This window comes from Sphaeramia orbicularis, chromosome 24, assembly GCF_902148855.1.
Source record: "Sphaeramia orbicularis chromosome 24, fSphaOr1.1, whole genome shotgun sequence".
NCBI classification, from domain to species: Eukaryota; Metazoa; Chordata; class Actinopteri; order Kurtiformes; family Apogonidae; genus Sphaeramia; species Sphaeramia orbicularis.
Window position 1 is genome coordinate 2,570,959 of NC_043979.1, and position 21,909 is coordinate 2,592,867.

The following is a 21,909-nucleotide window of genomic DNA, read 5'->3' on the forward strand; positions in this document are numbered from 1 at the left end:
ATCCTTCACATATATCCGATTGGATCTAAATACAGACTGACATGTAGATGTGTGGATATTAGAACTTTACCAAACCAACAAAGCTGAAGCAGGCCCAGGACTGGACTGCACAAATAAAAATAACACTCCTGCATAGAATCTAAATGTGCGTATCATTAGCCTCATAACATAACTGCCTAATAGTCATATTTTTGGCCAAATTGTGATTTCTGCATAAAATGAAGCAGCAGTTTTCTTTCTTCTTTTTTTTCTAGAGGTCTTATTATTAATAACAGAACATGAATAAAACATTCACTATACAGCAGGGGTGTCAAACTCATTTTAGTTCAGTTCCACATACAAGACGATAGGATCTAAAGTGGGCCGGACCAGTAAAATAACAAATAATAGGATAAGAACTTTTGAGTGAAAAAAGTTAAATTCCGTAATGAAAATGTTTACATCTACAAATTGTACTGGAACATAACATGAAGGAATATGAACCTGAAAATTCCTAATAAAAATAAATGCAATGTTAACAATATTACGCCTTAGTTTATCATTTATACATGTGAATCACAGCTTACAGATCACAGTGGATCTACAAATTCATAAAACATTAAATAACAGGGAGAATATTAATAAAATTCCACATACTTCTCTTAAGACATTTCAGATATTCACATTTTTTGTAAAAGGCTAGTCTATAAATGTAAATATTCTTGTGTAATGTAACTTTTTTTACACTAAAACAAAGAGAAAAAATTACAGTTTTCATAATTTATAGGTTATTATGATAGTATTTTACTGGTCTGATCATTTTTAGACTGAAATAACCTAAAGTGATTTTAATATCTCTTGAACACGCCAGTAACAGTAAATCACAAAAACCACAGTTAATTTAGCTTAAGGAATTTACTGCGTCAGACATCTTTATATTTTGTACACCAGGTACTCTTTTCGCTTTGCTCGGACTTAAACTGCGCACCCATGCGAAACACATGACCGCCGCTGTTTCTCCACCTTACTCCAATACTTCTGTGAAAATGACTGTCCGGTTAAATCCGTGCTGCCCCAGAGGGGGGTCGCGTAATTTAAATTAACTCACCAGTTATGTTTCGGATGGAAGGTCCAAACCAGGACAAATGGAAGAACTCACCAAAAAAGAAGACTGAGGTTTTAAAAAGTTAAAGCAATAGTTTGGTTTATTGCTTCAGGCCAAAAATAGAAAAAGTCACAAAAAAAAGAAAGAAGTCAGTTATCAGTTAGTCTAGCATCAAACACACTATTCGTCTCTGACTTTGTCTCATCCCATCATCACATTTTATAGTCTTCAGTCTCTTGGAAGACTTCCATATTTGGTTCATAATCTCAATGATTGGTTGAACACTTGTTGCTGGGATGAAACATGTCACAGTTTACGTCAACAACTCCAAGTAAGCTAATTCTAAGAAAAACCACATTTTGAAAAGTTCACCTGAGTTAATCACACCTCAGTTTGACATTTGCACCAACAGTTTAGCTTAAACTGCATAGTTCAACCACAAAGAGTTTCCGTAAGTACGTCTAGTTCTAACACTTCTTGACCACAGAAAGTCCCTAAGTTCATAATCAAGATGAACTCAGCTCACTTTTACCACAGAGCTGCAAGAGAAGATCTTTTTCTCAGAATCTGACCTTTTCTCCAGATCAGCACACACCAACCTGACCTGACTGTTCAGAACAAAGACAGACACATCTGCAAAAATAAAAGATTCTTCAAGCAAAACAACCTGCACCATTACATTTTTTCTTCTCCATTTTGGTTCATGATGTAAGATATTCACCTGACATCGTAGAGCAAAATTTAAAGTCACATTCAACTCCCATTTAATACGATCCGTATCACACACCCTTGATTGTTAATATCTTCAGTGTAATTTTTGCATTTCACAAATTCATCCCAGGGCCGGATTGAACCCTTTGGCGGGCCGTATTTGGCCCCCGGGCCGCATGTTTGACACCTGTGCTATACAGGAAGGAGATTTTTGATTTTCTGAACAACATTCACCCATGACACAACACATAACCCGAACCCAAACATGAACAGATACAAACAGCCACTGAAAAAATGTATGAGAAGACAGAATGAAAATTATATATATATATATATATATATATATATATATATATATATATTTTTTTTTTTTTTTTTTTTTTTTTTTTTTTTTTTTTTAACAAGCATGTTTAAACAGCATTTATAAGTCCAGTATAAAAGAACAATATTAAAAAACAAAAAAAAATAAGATAATATAAAAAAGAGCAAGGGAAAAGAAAATAAATAATAATAATAATTCAAAAAATAATAATAATAATACATAGGTCTTGTTCATGAAGCAGCAGTTTTAGTAAAGTTACACAGATATCACAATTTGGCCAAAAATATGACTTTTCTGTTACGAGGGTTTTTTTTTATATGTACTTAATCAGTTCTATATTCGGACAGAAAAGGTAACCTTATTTATATAGTGTATATGCACTTTATTGATATGTACCCACCTCCATCTGACTGAAAAATGACATGTTGCTTTACACAGTACAGTTTATTTTTGCACCTTAGTGTTTGAGCCTGTTCATCCAGATTTTCTACAGTTTTTTTTTTTTTTTTATTCTTCTAATTTATAATATACAGTGTGTTTACTTTTATATTCTATTTTTATTCTTATAGTCTATTTTTACTGTTGTCATACTGCTGCTGCACTACAATTTCAATAGTCTGTCTGTCTGTCTGTCTATCTATCTCTACAGCTACACAGGAAATTCAGTCAGTTTTACATAAATACAAAGAACACAGACAGGAAAATAACAGTGTAGAGACGATATAAATCTGTAGTGCATGTTGTATGTGCATGTGACAGCAGAGTTTACCACAGAAAAACACACGCAGTATTAGCGAGTGTCTTTTTACGTATAGGAATTCTACAGCCATTGTCTATGTTGTGCGTTTATGCTTGTGTTCTGTCAGCTGTCGGAGGGGGAGTGGCCTCAGTCATGTCCCAGAGTGCATCAGTCCACACCCCTTAAGCTTTACATATGAGTCACACTGGCACAGCTGAGCAGAATATTAAACACACACACACACACACACACACACACACACACACACCACATGTGCGAACACAGGGCAAACACAAAATGGCAGAATAACAGAGAAAGAAGAAGACGCAGCCCACAGCTCATATAATGACTATTTTAGATCAAATATTGGATTTGACACTTGATGTAAAAAGATTAAATTAACCCTTTATAGTTCACTCATACAAATACACTGACATTCACTTAAGCTGCGTGTGTTATTGGAAGACAAAACAAGACTTTATTACTTTAATTTTCAATTTATTTATTTATTTATTTTTTATTATTATTTTTTATTTTTAGAGATGTTTAGAGAATTAAATTGATGTATTCAGTTTCTGGTGTTCATTTTCATATGTGATTGGCTACTTTGTTTTTTAGCATTCCCCCAGAGGAATCATGTGAAAGTGATATATATTTATTTAGAATACTGCTTGCCGCAGGCAAAAAAGCCATCACCAAATATTGGCTTAAAAAAGACCCTCCCTCAGTTTCCTTAGTGATAAAAATTGTCAACCAAATCCATTTAATGGAAATGATGACGTACAATCTCCACCTACAACAGCCCAAGGTGTAAAGCACTGGAAAAATGGGACTTTTTCATTCAAACTGTGGACAGTAAACAGTCTGTAAATGTCTGACTGGACCTGGGACCATTTCTGTTTGTTTTGTGTCTCATATTAAAACAATAAAAAAACAAAGTACAAAAAAAAAAGAACAGCAAAGTTACAGTAATGGTCTGAATGTCAGTGTATGGGATGGTGCATGAGCGTCGGCTGATCTGGAACTGAAACAACCAAACCCATGAACATACAAGAGAACAGCTGGAGAATAGATGACCACTGGAGTGACCGCTGGAGTGACCGCTATGCATGAAAGGGTTAAATGTCCATGTCTATCATTCCCTGTTCAACACTTTAGCCTACCAGTATCTGCAGTGGGGGGGGGGTCTGCAGTGTTCACAGCCAGTTGAAGCCGTATCTACCAGCACACATCAGGCTAATAATAGACATCCAGCAGTCAGGGAGGAACCCAGAGACACGGAGGGGATCGAAGGGAGCTTTTAGTACAAGACTCTGCTTATTTTTATTGGCAGAGCTGATGCGCTCTTTTGTGACTCAGTGGATTAGTACAATGTCAATTTTTCTCAGAATAACACGTCTTCAAATCATTTACTGTAACTGCTGCTTTTCAAATCCCCATCAGAAGGTTGGATGTATTCAGAGCTGAGCGCACACACTCATGTCAATAAACATGAGATATCGATCCTTTGGCGTCCTGCTGATGATACAAATTACCTCGTCTTTTTCTGATCACTTACTGTCTGTGCAGTCTGCAGACCAGGACGCACACATACAGTACACTGTAAAAAAATCTATAATTTAACAGAATTTTCACTGTTTATTTTACAGATTTTTCCTGTATTTTTAAGATACAGGAAAATATCAATGAAATAACAAAAACAGACTGATTTTACATGTCAAATGTAAAACAACATGAAAAAACTGTAACTGTGAATAACCATAAAATTTCCATTTTTTAAAAGAATTTTTTTCTTTTTTCACAGAAAAATACAGTTAAAATACAATTTCACAAATATTTCTTTTCTATTTATGAGATTAAACTGTTAAACTGGTAAGTACTGTTTAGTACTGTAAAATAATAATAATAATAATAATAATGATAATAATAAAACTAGATAAAATGACTGACAATTAACTGTAAAAGAAGTATTTGTTGTGTAAGTTTAACAAGACTTGTTTGTTAATTGACAAATATCTTGTGTAATTACAGGAGATTTCACAACAAAAATGTTGAATAAATGTATTTTTGTGAATGTAAAACATGTATAAGCACCGATAAACTGTCCAAATACAGTTTTTATCAGTGGATTGGACAACTGAGTCTCCATGAAAATCATTTATATATATATATATATATATATATATATATATATATATATATATATATATATATATATATATATATATATATATATTTATTTATTTATTTATAGGTAATTTGATTGTTTTAATACATGAAAATATTCTTTATTAAACATTAAAAGTCCAAAAAATAAGTAAAGTTAGGGTAAAAAACTGTATTTTAATTATGGAAAATTACCATATTTTTATGAGATGGTTATTTTCCATTATTTTACGGTATTTTCTCGGCACCCCTGCTGCCAGAATAATACTGTTTTTTTTATGGATTTTATTTTATTTTTTTACAGTGTAGACACACACACACACAGGAGCTGATTGGATTTGGATTAACTCCTTAATGCCTGAATTTATATACCAGTGTTAGAAATTTGGATATGATGCAAATTTGCAACAACAGGCACAATGGTCAATAATAATGAATAGGGCTGTAAGAAAATATTGGTTCTAGAATATATCGCAATATTTCATTTAATAATAATGTATCAATATTAAAAAGTACTGTATGGATATTTTTAGGTATTTATTCAAATGCAGATATTGTGGAGGTTCATTTTTGTTTTTCTTTTTCGTTTATATTTTATTTATTATTATTTGACACTGTTTTATTAAATAATGTTCGTTCCTTTGTTGGAATTGAACTAAAATACTGTTCTGATGTTAGTTCTGAACTAACAGAATCTGAACATTTGAGCAGGATCTGAAACTGGAATGTCTGTAAAACAGAATTTCAGTTTGAACACAGGAACATTTTGTGATAGAACATCAGATTCTGTAGGGATCAAATAAAAATGTGTTTGGTATTTGTGCAGATTTCTGCTGTAATTCAGTTCTTCCAGGAAATAATCTTTTATAAAAGAAAGAAAAACAATAAAAAAAAAAAACACTGCCTTTTTAATAGTATCATGATATATCGGAATATATCATATCATGATCCTAGTATTGTGATTTGTATCGTATCGCCAGATTCCTGCCAATACACAGCCCTGGTAATGAAAACGTAATAAAACAGATTTTCTCGTCTCAGGACATGGAGATGGTTTTATTAATGCAAAAAATTCCACTGGTCTACAAACAAAATCCTCCCAAAATAAAAGTAGTTCAACTTTACCTTTCAGTTCCTAAAAAAGACAAAACAAGTCCAAAGGGATTAAGATAAGTTATTAAGATACAGCAGGAAGGCGAATATTGAAATTCTATAGAAGTAATGATTATGAATTGAATAATAATAATAATAATAATAATAATAATAATAATAATAATAATAATATGTATGTGTCTGAGCTACAAGTTCTGACTCCAAATATTCTGTAACATAGAACATATTCATCTGCTCTAATGTTTGGGTGGAACTACCGCTGCACATCAGTCACTTAAAACTGATTTTTTTCTCCTTGGCTTTTAACTCAGTGTGAGGGGTCGGCTTTTATTGTCTTAATGTATAATTACTTTGATTATTTGTTTTTTTTCATTTTTTATGTGTTCTATTTGTTTATATGTCTTTGAATTACTGTGTTGTTTTTACAGTGCTTTATAAATAAGGTTGTAGTGATTACCGGTATAACGATAAACTGCAGTAAAATTCCTGACGGTTAGTGTTATGGCTTACATTCAATTATTATGATAACCGTGTTTGATTACCGCACTTTCAACACAAACTTCATATGGAAAATAGTCAAACAACGGTTATAAGGTGCCGTCTTTAATGCACATTTGTATGTTTGATGTTTACATGTTAATATTTGAATGTTTCTGCGACAGAAAGTACATTGTGCCTATTATTTTATTTGGGGTTTTTTTTGGGTTTTTTTTTTTTTTAAATACAACTTGGTTAAATTATTTCAGTGTGTGTATTAGTACTTTTTGAACATTTTGAGCACATTTCAACGATGCCGTGATAATAATGATACCCGTGATCATTTTGGTCACAATAACCGTGATATGAAATTTTCATATCATTACATCCCTATTTATAAATCAATCAATTAATTTATTACAAAATTTTTTTACAAACAGTCAAAATCGACAATTCATTTACAAGATACATTTTGTAACAAATACAGTGGTGCGCAAAAATATTAGACCGCTTGTCAATTCTTAAGAAACTGGTGGTTTATTTTTTTCTTTCCCAGAGCCTGAATTTCACTTTTTGCCATTGCAAAAGCTAAAGGCAAAGGTACTGAGAATATTTCACCTACAAATGTATCAGTCCAGTCCTTTTTTTCATTTTACTCTAATATTTAGTGTGAAATTCAGGCTCTGGGAAAAAAATAAACCACCAGTTTCTTAAGATTTGACAAGTGTTCTAATATTTTTGCACACCACTGTAAGTAAAGTTGACTTGACTTAACATGTCCTCTGTGACACATCATACACTTTGTTATATTTCATAAGCCACGATAAGCGTTGAATTAAATCAGGGCTCTCAAACTCATTTTCTTTCAGGTTCCACATTCAGCCTGATTTGCTCTCCAGTGGGCGGGACCAGTAAAATAATAACAGAATAACCTAGAAATAATGACAACTCCAAATTTTTGTATTTTAGTGCAAAAAAAAAAAACAACAACCATTAAATGATGAAAATACTTACTTTTATAAACTATTCAAACAAAAAAGAATAATCTGAAAAAAAACCTGAAAGTTCTTAAGAAAAAAAAAGTACAATTTTAACAATCTTCTGCCTCCACTTCTCATTAGTCCATGTGCATTCTGGATCAGATCTACAAAGACACTAAACACTGAGGAACAGGAAGAAAAGAGTTCAAACTGGGCTGAATTTTCTTTAGACGTTTCAGGTTGTTCATATTTGTTCAGGTTATTCATAAATATTTCCATAATTTACTGTTATTTTTTGAACTAAAACAAAGACAAAAATTTGAAGTTGTCATTATTTATAGGCATAATGTAAGATTTGTTTTTGTTTTTTTTTTCACATCAAACTGAGAAGAAAATCTGCAGTCATTCTTTTTTGTCGGTTCTTCTGCTGTTATTATTTGACTGTAGATCAGATTGGTCTGTATGTGGAACCTGAACGAAAATGAGTGTGGAATTTTTGCACTTTGTAAATTCATCCCATGGGTCGGACTGGAACCTTTGGAGGGCCGCATGTTTGACACCCCTGGTTTAAATCATATGGAGCAGTTTTTAGAATTGTCAGTGGGTGAAACTTTTGTCAAACTGTCTCATATTTTTTACCTGAGGAAGCAGATGCCTCCAAAGTGTGTAAGCAACAGATAAGAGATAAGACAGAAAGCGTCATGTACAGACTGAAGAACTGTTGTTTTAACCCTTTCATGCACAGTGGTCACTCCAGTGGACAGCTATTCAAAGATGTTCTCTTGTATATTCATGGGTTTTGTTGTTTTAGTTCCATATCAGCCAACACAGTGGACGCTTATGCACCATCCCATAATAATACACTGACATTCAGACTGTTACTGTAACTGAACTGTTCTAGATAAACCTGATCTGCACAAACATGTTTGAGTGTAAAGCAGTTGCTTTTTATTGTTATTAGTCTGTAATTAACAATTATCTTTTTTTTTTCAATCAAAAGTTTTTTTCTGTTTTTTGCGTATTACGTCCATGAAGTGAGTAATGACTAGTATTAGAGCATGATAAATGTGAGAAAACAATAGATTAACAGCATTGGAAATGTTTCTGTTTCATAGTTTTCACACAGTATATCAGTAAATACATGTTTCTTTGCTTCAAATATTAAACACATGGGGTCCAGCTGAGTGGACATTTTTGCAAGTCCATGAAAAATAGGCTCATAAGAAAATGTTCAATCGAATTGTTTTTTTCATGGAAAAAAATCTTGATTCAAGTTCTCATAATTCATGCATGAAAGGGTTAAGTGATGTTTCAGTTTGTACATTTAGTTCCAGTCAGTTATGACACCTCTGTAGTTTCATCCTTTCCAGGGTAGCACTTGGACACTTCAGATAGAAGGATTCTTTCAAACGCAAGACTGATGTCCATGTATACACATAATAAAACTTCACTAAATATCTTGGAAACATTTAGCCGTTTAATCAGTTTAATCATTTGTTTTCCAGTTCATCTTATCCAAGTTTTACTGATCACTTTTAAAGCCCCAGTGGGCCTGGCCTCTAGCCATATGAGTGACATGCTAGTCAGTTCTGAGCCAGTACGCAGCCTTAGATCCTCGGGCGGAGGACTCCTGGCTGTTCCAAGGTCCAGGTTTAAATCGACAGAAGGTTACTGCGCTTTTCCATCAGAGCCCCTGGGCTTTGGAACAGCCTGCCCGAGGAGATGAGGCTTACGGAATCAGTGACATCTTTTAAATCACTTCCTAAAACACATTTTTATAGACTTGCCTTTATGTGATGTTGTCTCTTTTTAATGTTTTTGACCCTTTCATGCATAGTGGTTACTCCAGTGGACAGCTATTCCACAGCTGTTGTTCTTGTATATTCACAGGTTTTGTCGTTTTAGTTGCATAATCAGCCAACACAGTGGATGCTTATTTATTTATTTATTTACTTATTTATCTTTTTATCAGGGACAGTACACATTAATGAACATTTCTTTAAATGTGCCAGTATTAGCAAAAAAGCTATTTTTCAACACTTGTTCCTGGGTAAGACGTAAAGTTCATTCGTAAAATTTGAAACATTTGAAAAATTAAGTCAACACACACACACACACACACATTCCATAGCATTAGTTCACATATACAGTATACACAGTTAACCTTTAAGTACTAGTACAAACACTTGGAGAGACATTGGCACCATCCCATACACTGCAATTCATACCATTACTGTAACTTTACTGTTCTTGATAAACCTGATCTGCAGTAACATGTTTGAGTGTAAATACATTGTTAATTGTTAGACTGTAATTAACAGTTTGTTTTTTTCAAACAAAAAGGTTTTTTTTGCATATTATCTCCATGAAATGAGTAATAACTTGTATTAGAATTTGTTAAAATGTGAGAAAACATCAGATTAGCAGCATTAAAAATGTTTTTATTTCATTATTTCCATATGACTCTGATATTCTGTTTTAAATACATGTTTTTTTGCTTCAAGAATAAAATGCATGGAATAGCTGAGTGGACATTTTTGAAAAACCATGAAAAAAAAAAACTCGAACGTATTGTTTTTTTCATGCCTAAGGAGGAATTAAAAACACTCAAGAAAAAATCTTGACTTAGGTTCTCATAATTCATGCATGAAAGGGTTAATGTTGAATATTTATTTGACCCTGTTTTGCTTATTCATTTATATTGACATGAATTATGTAATTTTATTCCATTCCTTCATTTTTGCATTGATCTGACACCATCAGGTTCTGTTATTTCTGCCTTCTCCACTGCGATACATTCACAGTTCGTCATGTTTTGGTGTTTGCTGTACTTATCTTTTATTTTGTTGTTTTCTATGTTTTTGATCTGCTACTGCGCACTTTTGTTTTGTCTGACAAAGCAGTTTGTAAATTCAGTTTTTAAAGGTGCTACATAAATAAAGTTATTATTATTATTATTATTATTATTATTATTATTATTATTATTATTATTATTATTATTATTATTATAAATTCTATAAGATTTATCCAAGTTTATCTCAGAAGCAGACAGTTTCCATAAATGTGTGTACCAGTGTTATTTATCTCTTATTTATTTATATGTAAGCTGATTCTGTAATAGAAATGATGATGCAAAATTGCGACAGTCGGCATTAAGGGGTCAACTTCAGACACCTGGTGTGGCTTAATGACCCCCCCCCCCTCCCCAACGACTGCAGCTGTTTGTCACATAAAACATCTCTGATAATTCTCTGTAACCTAAAATGGACACTAACTTTGTTTTTTTTTTTTTTTTTTCCACAGTCACTGGAGAGCACTCGTCGTATGCTACAGCTGGTGGAAGAGGTAAGACAAAGCCATAAGTTTGGATTACAGCATTCAAGTTGAATTCACAGTGAATGAATAGAATGCACTGTTGAATCTGGCACAAAGTATTAGAATGGGAGATTAACATATTAATTATCAAATACACTCTAGCCAAAGTTCTTGTGTCTTCAAGACAAGGTGAATTATATTTGACTGAAACACTGCAAATGAAAACATTTAATTTATGTAGTTTTAGGCATTATTAGGGAATTAATTCAAGAAAAAACAGCAGCAGCTGAACCCATTCCCACAGCTACAGTCTAAAGCTGTGTAATGCTTTAATTTGTTTGTGTTTTATAGTTCAGTTCTTAAAATGTTCATCTTAGACTCTGGTATCTGCAGGGCTTATTTGTGAAATAACACTTGAAAATACACAAATTACAATTATATTGGGCTGCTGTTTAAAATGTGAGGCTGACAGGTGCACAGTGTCCCTGTTACACTAAACAATGAACGGTATGAAGCCACAGTTCAGCGTTAGCGTCTGAGACCGAAGCAAAGCGACACTGTACAAACACACATGAAGACCCTCAGAATTAAACAGAGACACTGTACAAACACACATGAAGACCCTCAGAATTAAACAGACACTGTACAAACACACATGAAGACCCTCAGAATTAAACAGAGACACTGTACAAACACACATGAAGACCCTCAGAATTAAACAGACACTGTACAAACACACATGAAGACCCTCAGAATTAAACAGACACTGTACAAACACACATGAAGACCCTCAGAGTAAAACAACAGGATCCTGAATCTGTCCTGGTCCAGGGAGGACAGTCCGAGGACACTGGTTATCTAAGTCATCTAAGTCCACTGCAGTAAACTTTAAAATAAAGATGGTCAGTTCTCTAAATGGAAGGGGGGGGGGGTGCCACATAAATAAGTAAATAAATAAATAAGTATATATATATATATATATATATATATATATATATATATATATATATATATATATATATATATATATATATATATATACACACACACACACACACACACACACACACTATCAGTGAAAAGTTTGGACTCCCCCTCTCATTTAAATGACATGAGACGGACCACAGATGTCCAACCAGTGCTCAGCATCAAGGTTATTATCGTTAGCGAAAACTAATGAAATGGCAGAAACTAGAATTGTAAAAACATTTTCGTTACCTGAAATAAAAACTATAATTAAAAGAAAAAAAACAACAACTAACTGAAACTGTATTGTGTGTTTACAAAACTAACTAAGAAGTATAAAAATTATGGATCAAATTCCCTTAGTTTTCATCTTTGTCAATGTCAGATTGATATGAAATCGATTTATTTCCCTCAAGCAATTTTCTCTGCTGGCACCATATGATATTTAAGGGTCCGTCACTTGTGTTCACTTGTGGTTTCCAGTCGTCTTCTGGTCCCCACTCTACCTGGAAACATGGAGACTAAAGTTGGGAGAAAGCAGCCGAGTCCTGTCTGGGATTTATTTGAATACGACGACAGAGAAGAAGAGAAAATATATTAAAAAAAACCTAAAACTAAGCATTTCGAAAATAACAAAAACTAATAAAAACTCGCAAACCTGCTCTAAAAACTAATTAAAACTAACTGAATTAGAAAAAAAAAAAGTCTAAACTAAATAAAAATAAACTATAATGAAAAATCCAAAACTATTAGAACCTTGGTACTAGGGCTAGGTAAAAAAAACAATCGATTTTGGATCGATTTCTTTTAAATTTTGTGTAATTGATTAACGGTAGATGAAATCAATTTTTCAGAGCAGGACCGCAAGTAAATGACCCGGAAACGCAGAAGCGCGGCTGGTTCCGTCACACGAACCCCTCGGAGACTTGTCTTGGCCATGCTCGCGACAGTTCTGGAGCGGGAGGAACGTGGAGGAAGGGTGGGGAAAACCCCTCTGTGGGAGGAAGGGTGGGGAAAACCCCTCAGTGGGAGGTCCTCCAGGCCTCAAACTCATGCCTGCAGTGCAGAGGAACTGGCTGATGGAGGCGGGTCATGGAAGCCAGTCGTTCTACAAATATTAACTTGGATCATCTGTGGCTGAGGGCGGAGTAAGAGGAATAGTAAAGTGGAAATCACAAAGCTCCGCCCACCCTCCCCCTCCAGTGAGTTTCTTGTACCAAGGGCCCAACATGATTCTGTTTCGGGGGGGGGGCAAATTGGTGTCAGTGCCCCAGGGTGACGGTAATGTGCCTTAAGGCTGGAAGCAGCAGGTATAAAACAGAATAAAGATGAAGAAGTCTGATCTGATCCACTGGAGAAACATGGACGTTTGTGTCTGTTCATTATTTCAGAGCAGATTCATCTGTTTACTGATGAAATGTCAGATTTATTTCCTTTCTAATATCAATATTGATTCTGTGTTGCATGGCTGCAGTGGTCAAATAACCAAGTTACAACTCAAAATTGTACTTTGGTATCACTAAAGGAATCTGAGTCAATCAATTAATACTGAATCAAATCGAATCAAATCCCAATTAATCGATTTCAGAACCTTATGAATCGAAATCGAATCGATTAAGGAAACTGTCCATGCTACCCAGGCCTACTGCGTACATACTGCTCCAGTCTACGACCCCTGGTGTTGATGGAGGCAGAAGCACTGAAGCGTCCCCACCCATGGATGGAATCATGGCTGATTTTCACTCAGACGTTCCCTGGGGACACATTTCAACTACTTTGGGATTTCTCTGAGATGGAGGCTCGGTAAATTACAGAGTCATTTATACACCAGAGTTTCCTTATTGCTCCCTTCTCGCCTCTCAAACATCGATGTGGCTTTCCTCCCAAACTGCTGAGAAGGCGAGGGGGTGGTGGTGGTGGGGGTCACTGTGCATGTACCAGTGTGTCTATGTGTGTGTTTACACTGACACACTGTAATCTTATTTATGCCTATCAGGCTGAGCCAGGTGCCTCATCTTAGCGAGGCGATGCTGCATTTCTAAGAAGCGCAGAAGAAGACCAGTTGTGTATGAGTCCGTGTCGCTATCCTTCGCCTCTTCACCCACTTTTTAACAGCATCCAAACCTGGAGCCAACCCAGCCTATCAGTGACTAATAGCTTTACTGGTGAATGCTTATGCAGGCTCAGCTGTTCACATGTTTTCAGTCAAAGAGGCATTAAAATGAAAGTCAGAAGGCTTAAGGACCAGCTACACTTCAAATCTGAGGGAAAACACAACTTGAAGTACTCAGAGGTTAGAGTAGGGACGCACAACAACTAGAATGATGAGAATTATCGGTCCGATACTGAAAAAAAGGACGTCATTCAGATAATTCAGACGATTAAAGTTTTCACCGATAAATACAGCCCATAATAATCAATCTAAATTGCTTTGATTTGGTGTATTTCACCAGAACACAGTGCACACTGTTGCCATGGTAACCGCGATAAAAACCAAGAAGAAGCAGAGGTGTGGATGAGTCCACTGTTTGTCAGACAAAGGGTCAAAGGGAGACCAAGAGGAAGATCCAGACCTAGAAGAGGATCCAGACCCAGAGGAGATCCAGACCCAGAAGAGGATCCAGACCCAGAGGAGATCCAGACCCAGAAGAGGATCCAGACCCAGAGGAAGATCCAGAACAAGAGGAAGATCCAGACCCAGAAGAGGATCCAGACCCTAAAATATTACCTGCTACCTAAAATGTTCAGTTGTTGGTTGAAAGAAGAAGAAAAGAATTTAAAGAATGGGAACTATTAGTGTTTGGTATCGGTGTCGAGAAGCAGGAAGTCATCGGTATCGGTCGTATAAAACCACTTATGGTGCATCCTTAGTTATCACTAATAGCAGTGCACCAAGGTTATTATCGTTAACGAAAACTAACGAAATGACGAAAACTAGAATTGTAAAAACATTTTCGTTAACCGAAATAAATAAAAACTATAATTAAAAGAAAAAAAAACATAACTAACTGAAACTGTATTATGTACTTACAAAACTAACTAAAACTAAAAATAATGGTTAAATTCCCTTTGTTTTCCTCTTTTGTCAATGTCGGATTAATATGAAATCAATTTATTTTGCTCCAGCAATTTTAGCTGCTGGCACCAAATGATATTTAAGGGTCCGTCACTTGTGTTCACTTGTGGTTTCCAGTCGTCTTCTGGTCCCCACTCTACCTGGAAACATGGAGACTAAAGTTGGGAGAAAGCAGCAGAGTCCTGTCTGGGATTTATTTGAATACGACCACAGAGAAGAAGAGAAAAGATATTAAAAAAACTAAAACTAAGCATTTAGAAAATAATGAAAACTAATAAACACTAGCAAACCTGCTCTAAAAACGAATTAAAACTAACTGAATTAGAGAAAAAAAAAGTCTAAACTAAATAAAACTAAACTAGAATGAAAAATCCAAAACTATTAGAACCTTGCGGTGCACAGAAGACGAACAGTCCAAACAGGCCTGGACTCACAGTGAACACAAAGAACGGGTGTTTGGGTTTGTTTCTATTAACTGTGTCATTTGTAGAAAAGAAATCCAATGACAGGACTCCTATTTTAATGAGAACTCTAGTTGGTTTTGGTGTTATTATTGTTAATCTCCTGGGGGCTGTTTCCATGGTTACTGCTTAGGGTGCAGTAACCAAATGACCTTTGACCCCTTAATCAATACAATCCTACATGCACATGATGGGGGAGCAAAAATATTCTAATGCAGCTCCTTCAGGAAGATAGCAGCGTCCAGATAGTACAAAGCAGGGGTGTCATGGTAGTTCAGGGGCCCAGTTTAATGTCAAGGGGGTCGAACCAGTAAAGTAATAGAAAAATACGCTGTAAGTAATAACAAGTGTAAATGTTTGTGTTTGATTTAGTGCAAAACTGTGGAAGTGTTTACATTTGGGTGCTGAGGATGAACAGATAACCAAATAAAAAAGGATTTGAAATAAACAGGTTTTATGCATTTGGAAAACCAAGTAAAGCAAAAGACAGTAAGTAATTAAGTACAAATACTTTACTGTACTTAAATACAGTTATCAGATATGTGTCCCTCACTTATTTGTTATCTTTATTTTTTTTTTTCACATTATAACACAAATATTTGCACTCTCTATGCTTTGCATTTGGAAAAAAAAAAATTGCTATTTTATTATATTTGAGGGTAATTATCAGTCATTTTTCTTTTGTATCAGGATACTTCTATGAAACTGGTCCTAAAAACAGGACATGGAGCTGAACATTCAAACCAGATGTAGATGAATGTTATGAAGCAGGTTTGGAAGCACTTTGGGTCTATTTTTTTTAAAAAAATACTGACTGAGATAAAAGAGAAACTATTTTTCAGATAAAACACATTTTTATATTATTTTACATTATATTAATACAAAAATCTGTTTGTAACACGGTCAAAAGGACACGAAAACTACGAGCTACTATCTTTTTGAGTATCTCTTTATTCTCTCACAGGCACATTTTGGGAATCGAAGTAAATATTCAAGGCAGAGTGTTTGACAAAAATGGCCGCTGTTGTAAAATCATTCATGATTTATATGTATTTAAATGTTCAGGTTCTGTATGTAACACCAGTGGACACGATGGGTTCCACACCATACCTGGACTGAGACTCAGATTGATACCGCATTGTTACCGCAAAAGTAAAAGCCAACATATATTTACCTCTGAAGTTTGAATTATTATTATTATTATTATTATTATTATTATTATTATTATTATTATTATTATTATTCCTATTTATTATTATTATTATTATTGTTGTTGTTGTTGTTCTTATTATTATTCCTATTTATTATTATTATTATTATTATTATTATTATTATTATTATTATTATTATTATTCCTATTTATTATTATTGTTATTATTATTATTATTATTATTATTATTATTATTATTATTATTATCCTCTGCCTCCAATCCTTATGTCATGCTAAGATAACTGGGCTACCTGAATTATTTTCCTATTCTCTTTATAATTCCTACAGTGACAGCCGTGCGTAACCTGCTGAGCACACATAAAGCTTCTGTTGCCCTTCCTCTGATGACTGTTTAATATCACCACTCACTGTTTTATTGGAAATGCTTTTTAATATATTCAACAAAAGTGGGCAGAGAAGAAAACAATTTCTTAGAAGACGTGGTTTTAAAGAATGGAGAAGTTAAGGAAAGTGACTTATGGTGAACCATATTTTTCTGTGTCATTGTTGACCTCGGTTGTCCTTTTTGTTCCCTTCCCTCTTTCTACTCTCATTTCCTCCTGCTTGTCTTTGGGAAATAGAGCAAAGATGCTGGTATCCGGACTCTGGTTATGCTGGACGAACAGGGAGGTAAGTTTGGAATGAGCCAACGCTGCTGAACCACGTAGAAACATACAATGTAGGCGTTAAAAATGAAGCTTCGTTCAGCGACAGCAGATAGTTTTGGATTAAATCAGACGAACAAATGATAAATATCTGCACATACTAGCAACAACGGAAGTGATTTATAAGTTATTACAGTGTTTATTTTAAAGTAATGCTGTTAAAACACTAATGAATGGATGGTTTCACATGCAGTTGCTTGTTTTCATTTAAATGCCTCTTCAAACTAATTCATTTTTCCCCTGACTTTTTTTCTGATTTATTATTTATTGCATGCTTTAATTGAACTTTAAGATCAACTGTGACAGTTTAACTCTGGGAAATGTCCTTACTTTTAGCTTCCTTTAACCTGTTTTTCCTTTTGCTAACATTTTTCTTTTTGGTTTGCCTAACTGCTTTTCATTTGCCAGCAGCTTTTTATTTTCAATTTTCATTAGCTATCAAAGGCAGGCAATGACATGTTGTAACATCATATGTGCCAAAATATTACCAGATCCAACAACAAAATGAAGTAAATGCCAGCCACTGCAGTGCCAAACCCTACAGCATCAGCATCAAGATCAATGATCTCCTGGATGAACTTGTCCCTTGGTTCAGCCGGTGGTGGGATGTTCTCCAGCCTTGTTCCTCAATCTGTTTTAGAGTTCTCTGCGGCTTAGCTGTATCATTTAACCTCTTCACATCCACCCGATTTTCAGATTAAGGTTGGGTTTATATGAGAAGAAGTTTACGACCAGACTAAATTTAAGTCAGAACACCTTCACTAATGCGACCCTAACCTTATCCATAGGAGGGGATGGTAAATGCAGCCAGTTTGGCATGAATGATTAAGCAGAACTGTTTAAATGGGCTGTTAGACCAGGTTTTTAACCCATAAAGACCCAAATATCCACCAGTGACCAAAATCATTTACTGATCGGCTAAAATTTGCTTAGAGGTCTTCTTTGTGTCTGTGTTCATATTAAATCAGTCTCAGTGAATCCAAAGGAACTTTGTGTTGGTAAATGACAGTTGTTCAAATGGACAGGATTTCAGTTCTGTTCAACATGTTGATGCTCATATGAACTATGTTTTCAGCTCAAAAATGAACAATTTCACACAATTAATGCTATATTTTCATGTCACAAATGGCCAAGTTCTATTTGAACTGAACTGAGCTGAAAAACAAATCTTCTCTTCTTTTGGATTCCCCAGTTTTTCTTCCCAGATTCTCTCCTCCATATCACATGTTTTATTTGTACAGGTTCAATCTGGAGTATGGTGCTGATCCATCCTGCTTCTGTTCCACCAATACATACATGAAGAATGGCACACAGCACTGTTTACATCAACAGTTTTACAATAAGAAGCATTTTTGTACAGAAAGAACAATTCTAGATTGTTCTTTCCTCTTTAGTCTGATGCTAAACTATCCAATAAATAATAGTGCTCCTAGTTTTTGCACAGGGATCATTAGTGTAAACGCTGACATGGCTGCAGAGCATCAGTATGATGGGATCCACAACAACCATGTCACATCCGTCCACTGACACATTTAGTGTTTTTGTGTCAGCTGGGATTGTTTTAGATCCACAATACCAACATTTATGAAGAAGAGCACAATTAGCAATAGGAAGTCTATCAGTTTATTCCTAATAAAGTACTGGGACTGAGCAGAGCATCATGGGTAATGTCACGTCCGTCCACTGTCACGTCCGTCCACCAGCAAAAGTTTTCACATCCACGTGCTATTCCAAATCCAATATTTATGAAAATAGAGCTTCCACTGTCAAAGAATATCAGTAGTCTGTGCACAAATGGATTAGCATTATTTACACACACTTCTATGACTTTATGACAACTGTTGGGTTTTTTTTTGACAAAAATGGACACTCATTTGACCCCCTAAGGAAATTTTAGCCGTGATATAAAAGGACAAATCCCTGTTGATCCACTAATCCTATCAATCCATGTCAATAATTGGTGTAAAATACAGTTCTTCATCTTTTCATGGTCATCAGATATGACCATATTTGGACTTTCAGAGGCTCTGTAGTTACCGTGGAAACACCGTCATCCTCTACAACACAGGTGTTGAACACACGGCCCGTGGGCCAAATCTGGTCCTCCAACAGATCCATTCTGGTCCGTGGGATGAATTTGTGAAAAACAAAAATTATACTAAAAATTTAAAGGTCAAGGGTGTCAAACTCATTTTAGTTCAGGGGTCAGATTCAGCGCAATTTGATCTCAAGTGGGTCGGATTGGTAAATTAATTACTTAATAGCCTATAAATGATGATAACTCCAAATTCCCAAATTTGATCAATAATATGCCTGTTGAACTATCTGTCTAAATATAATCCAATCCATCTATGTTTATAAAGTAACAACACAGTTGGCCAAAGTGCTGTACATAAACAATAAAACCATAAAAAAAAAAACATTAAAAAACAATAAAATATAAATTATTTGTGTCTTCGTAAATCCACCGCGATCTGTACCACAAATGCATAAAGGATAAGTTGAGGCATAATATTGTTAAAATTGCACTTGTTTTTCTGAAAAATTTCCAATTCAACATGGTTGTTCAGTTTATTCTCACTTTTTTATGAAAGGATCGTTTGAAAATGTAAATATTTTCATACTGTCACTACCTTTTTTCCACTAAAACAAGGCAATTGATTTGGAGTTGTCATTATTTATAAGTTATAATGGCATTATTTTACTGCTCCGGCCCACTTGAGATCTTTTTTGCTGTCTGTGGCCCCTGAACCAAAATGAGTTTGACACCCCTGCTCTACAACATTGATTCCCCAGTAAAACCCATATAGTTGGATCAGTGACAGTGGATGGACACACTGGGTTTATGATCAGTTAATGAGAGACTTTTACTGAAAAAGTCACTTTTTCTTCAGTCTTTCTGATTTTGGTAAAATAACCCTCAAATGTAATCTCAACATGATGGTTCAAGTGCATGATCAGTAAATTAAATACCTGAAAATACCAGATTTTCACTGGAAAAAAATGCAAAAATGGAGAGGATAATATTATGATAAATGGAGATAAATCACTTAAAAAAGAGAAAAATTCATTTGGGAACTGTCACAAAGGTAACACTGGGACTTTATGGGTTAATAATGTAAAAAGGTGACGAAGAGAAAACGATCGAATTAGCTGGTAATGACAAAATATTCAACCATACGCTGCTTTGTACAATCCCTGGTTCGATGCTTTGTGTTAAGCATCCGAAACTTGCTTCATCCATGCATTCTACTTCCAGAGGAACATTAGTGGACGGTTCCTCTGTGTCCTCTTGGAGGACGGGGGGGGGGGGGGGGTGTCTGACATGAACGCACACCAGTCTAAACCTGGAGGACAGCCTGCATTGAACCAGGGGACATGAACGCTGTGTCCCTCCACAGGCTTTTTTCACCATAGGACCACTACTCCAAAACCCATTCCAACAGCTGACTGGACACAGGCAGCAGGAAGCCTGAACCCACCTCTGACCCTCTGGTTTTGACTGTGGAGTAGGGATGTAACGATTACCGCTATAACGATAAACCGCGGTAAAATTGCAGACGGTTAGTATTACCGTTTAAATTCTAATTCTCATGATAACTGTGTTTGATTACCGCACTTTTGGGGGAAAAAAGGCCTATGTAAAGATCTGCTTTTATATCAAATATCTGAGTATAGTTTTAATTTATTACAATTATAATTGTATATACCTAATATTTGGAACCAATATTCACTTTTAAAGTCTTTGAAAAGGTTCATTAAGCATCTGTGTGTTATTTATGCAATAAATTATATACATTTTTCAAATTGGATTTTATCTATTTTTTTGTGCTTTTTGTCCTTTTATGTTTTTATAGTCGGTTAAAGTGAAAAAAATAATAACAGGCAGTTGATATAGATGAAGTTGTGCTGAAAAAAAAGATACCAAACATTTGTTTATATAACCATGATATAAAATTTTGCTATCGTTACATCCCTACTTTGGAGCAGAAAACAAAAGCCTGTAGCCCTCTGACTGTACCACAGATGGTTCTAGAACGCAGAGGTGGGCTTTGGGTTCAGTCCCCTTCACTGACCACTTCCAAACACCATGTCTTCAAACGTGTCGCCTGCTACACGGCATTACCCTGCTTCACTGGAACAACACTGACGCAATGAGGATCATTTCTTAGTGGAATACATTAACATAAATGAATTTCAACCAGGGATTTTACAAATCTGAAAAAGTCAATGAACTAGTTTCTCAATGTGCTTCATTTTTTAACTGTACCTCACCCTTTCATACTCTCACCACACTATATTTCCTTTAATCACAACCAGGATGAAAAAAAAAAAGAAATCTTTGTGCCGCTGAAGATTGGCTCCCCTTTTCACCACCCCACCCTCCACCACATCAGCATGACAAAGCCTCTCAAAGCTCATAAACCACAATCTAATCACATCTAAAATCCTTTCAGTTACCACAACCAGACAGAGCACCCATTCTGCTGCTATAAGTAGCTTCGTCAGTGCATTCTTATATGATTAACGTACAGTAACGATGTTCATCCCCCAGTGAAGCAGCTCAGGTTCACTTGAATTTTAGTCACTAACGCTACGTTCAGACTGCAGGTGAATGTGGCCC

The 21,909-nt window shown here is 35.1% G+C and overlaps 1 protein-coding gene across 2 annotated transcripts in view; it reads left to right on the forward strand.

Moving 5' to 3' along the window:
- snap25a (synaptosome associated protein 25a) overlaps window positions 1-21,909 on the forward strand; it is a 103,152-nt gene that overhangs the window by 56,724 nt on the left and 24,519 nt on the right. For both annotated transcript variants that reach the window (XM_030128069.1, XM_030128068.1), the window contains exons 3-4: window positions 10,896-10,937; window positions 17,202-17,250. In XM_030128069.1, the coding sequence (XP_029983929.1) occupies window positions 10,896-10,937; window positions 17,202-17,250 (91 nt within the window). The remainder of the gene's footprint in view (window positions 1-10,895; window positions 10,938-17,201; window positions 17,251-21,909) is intronic.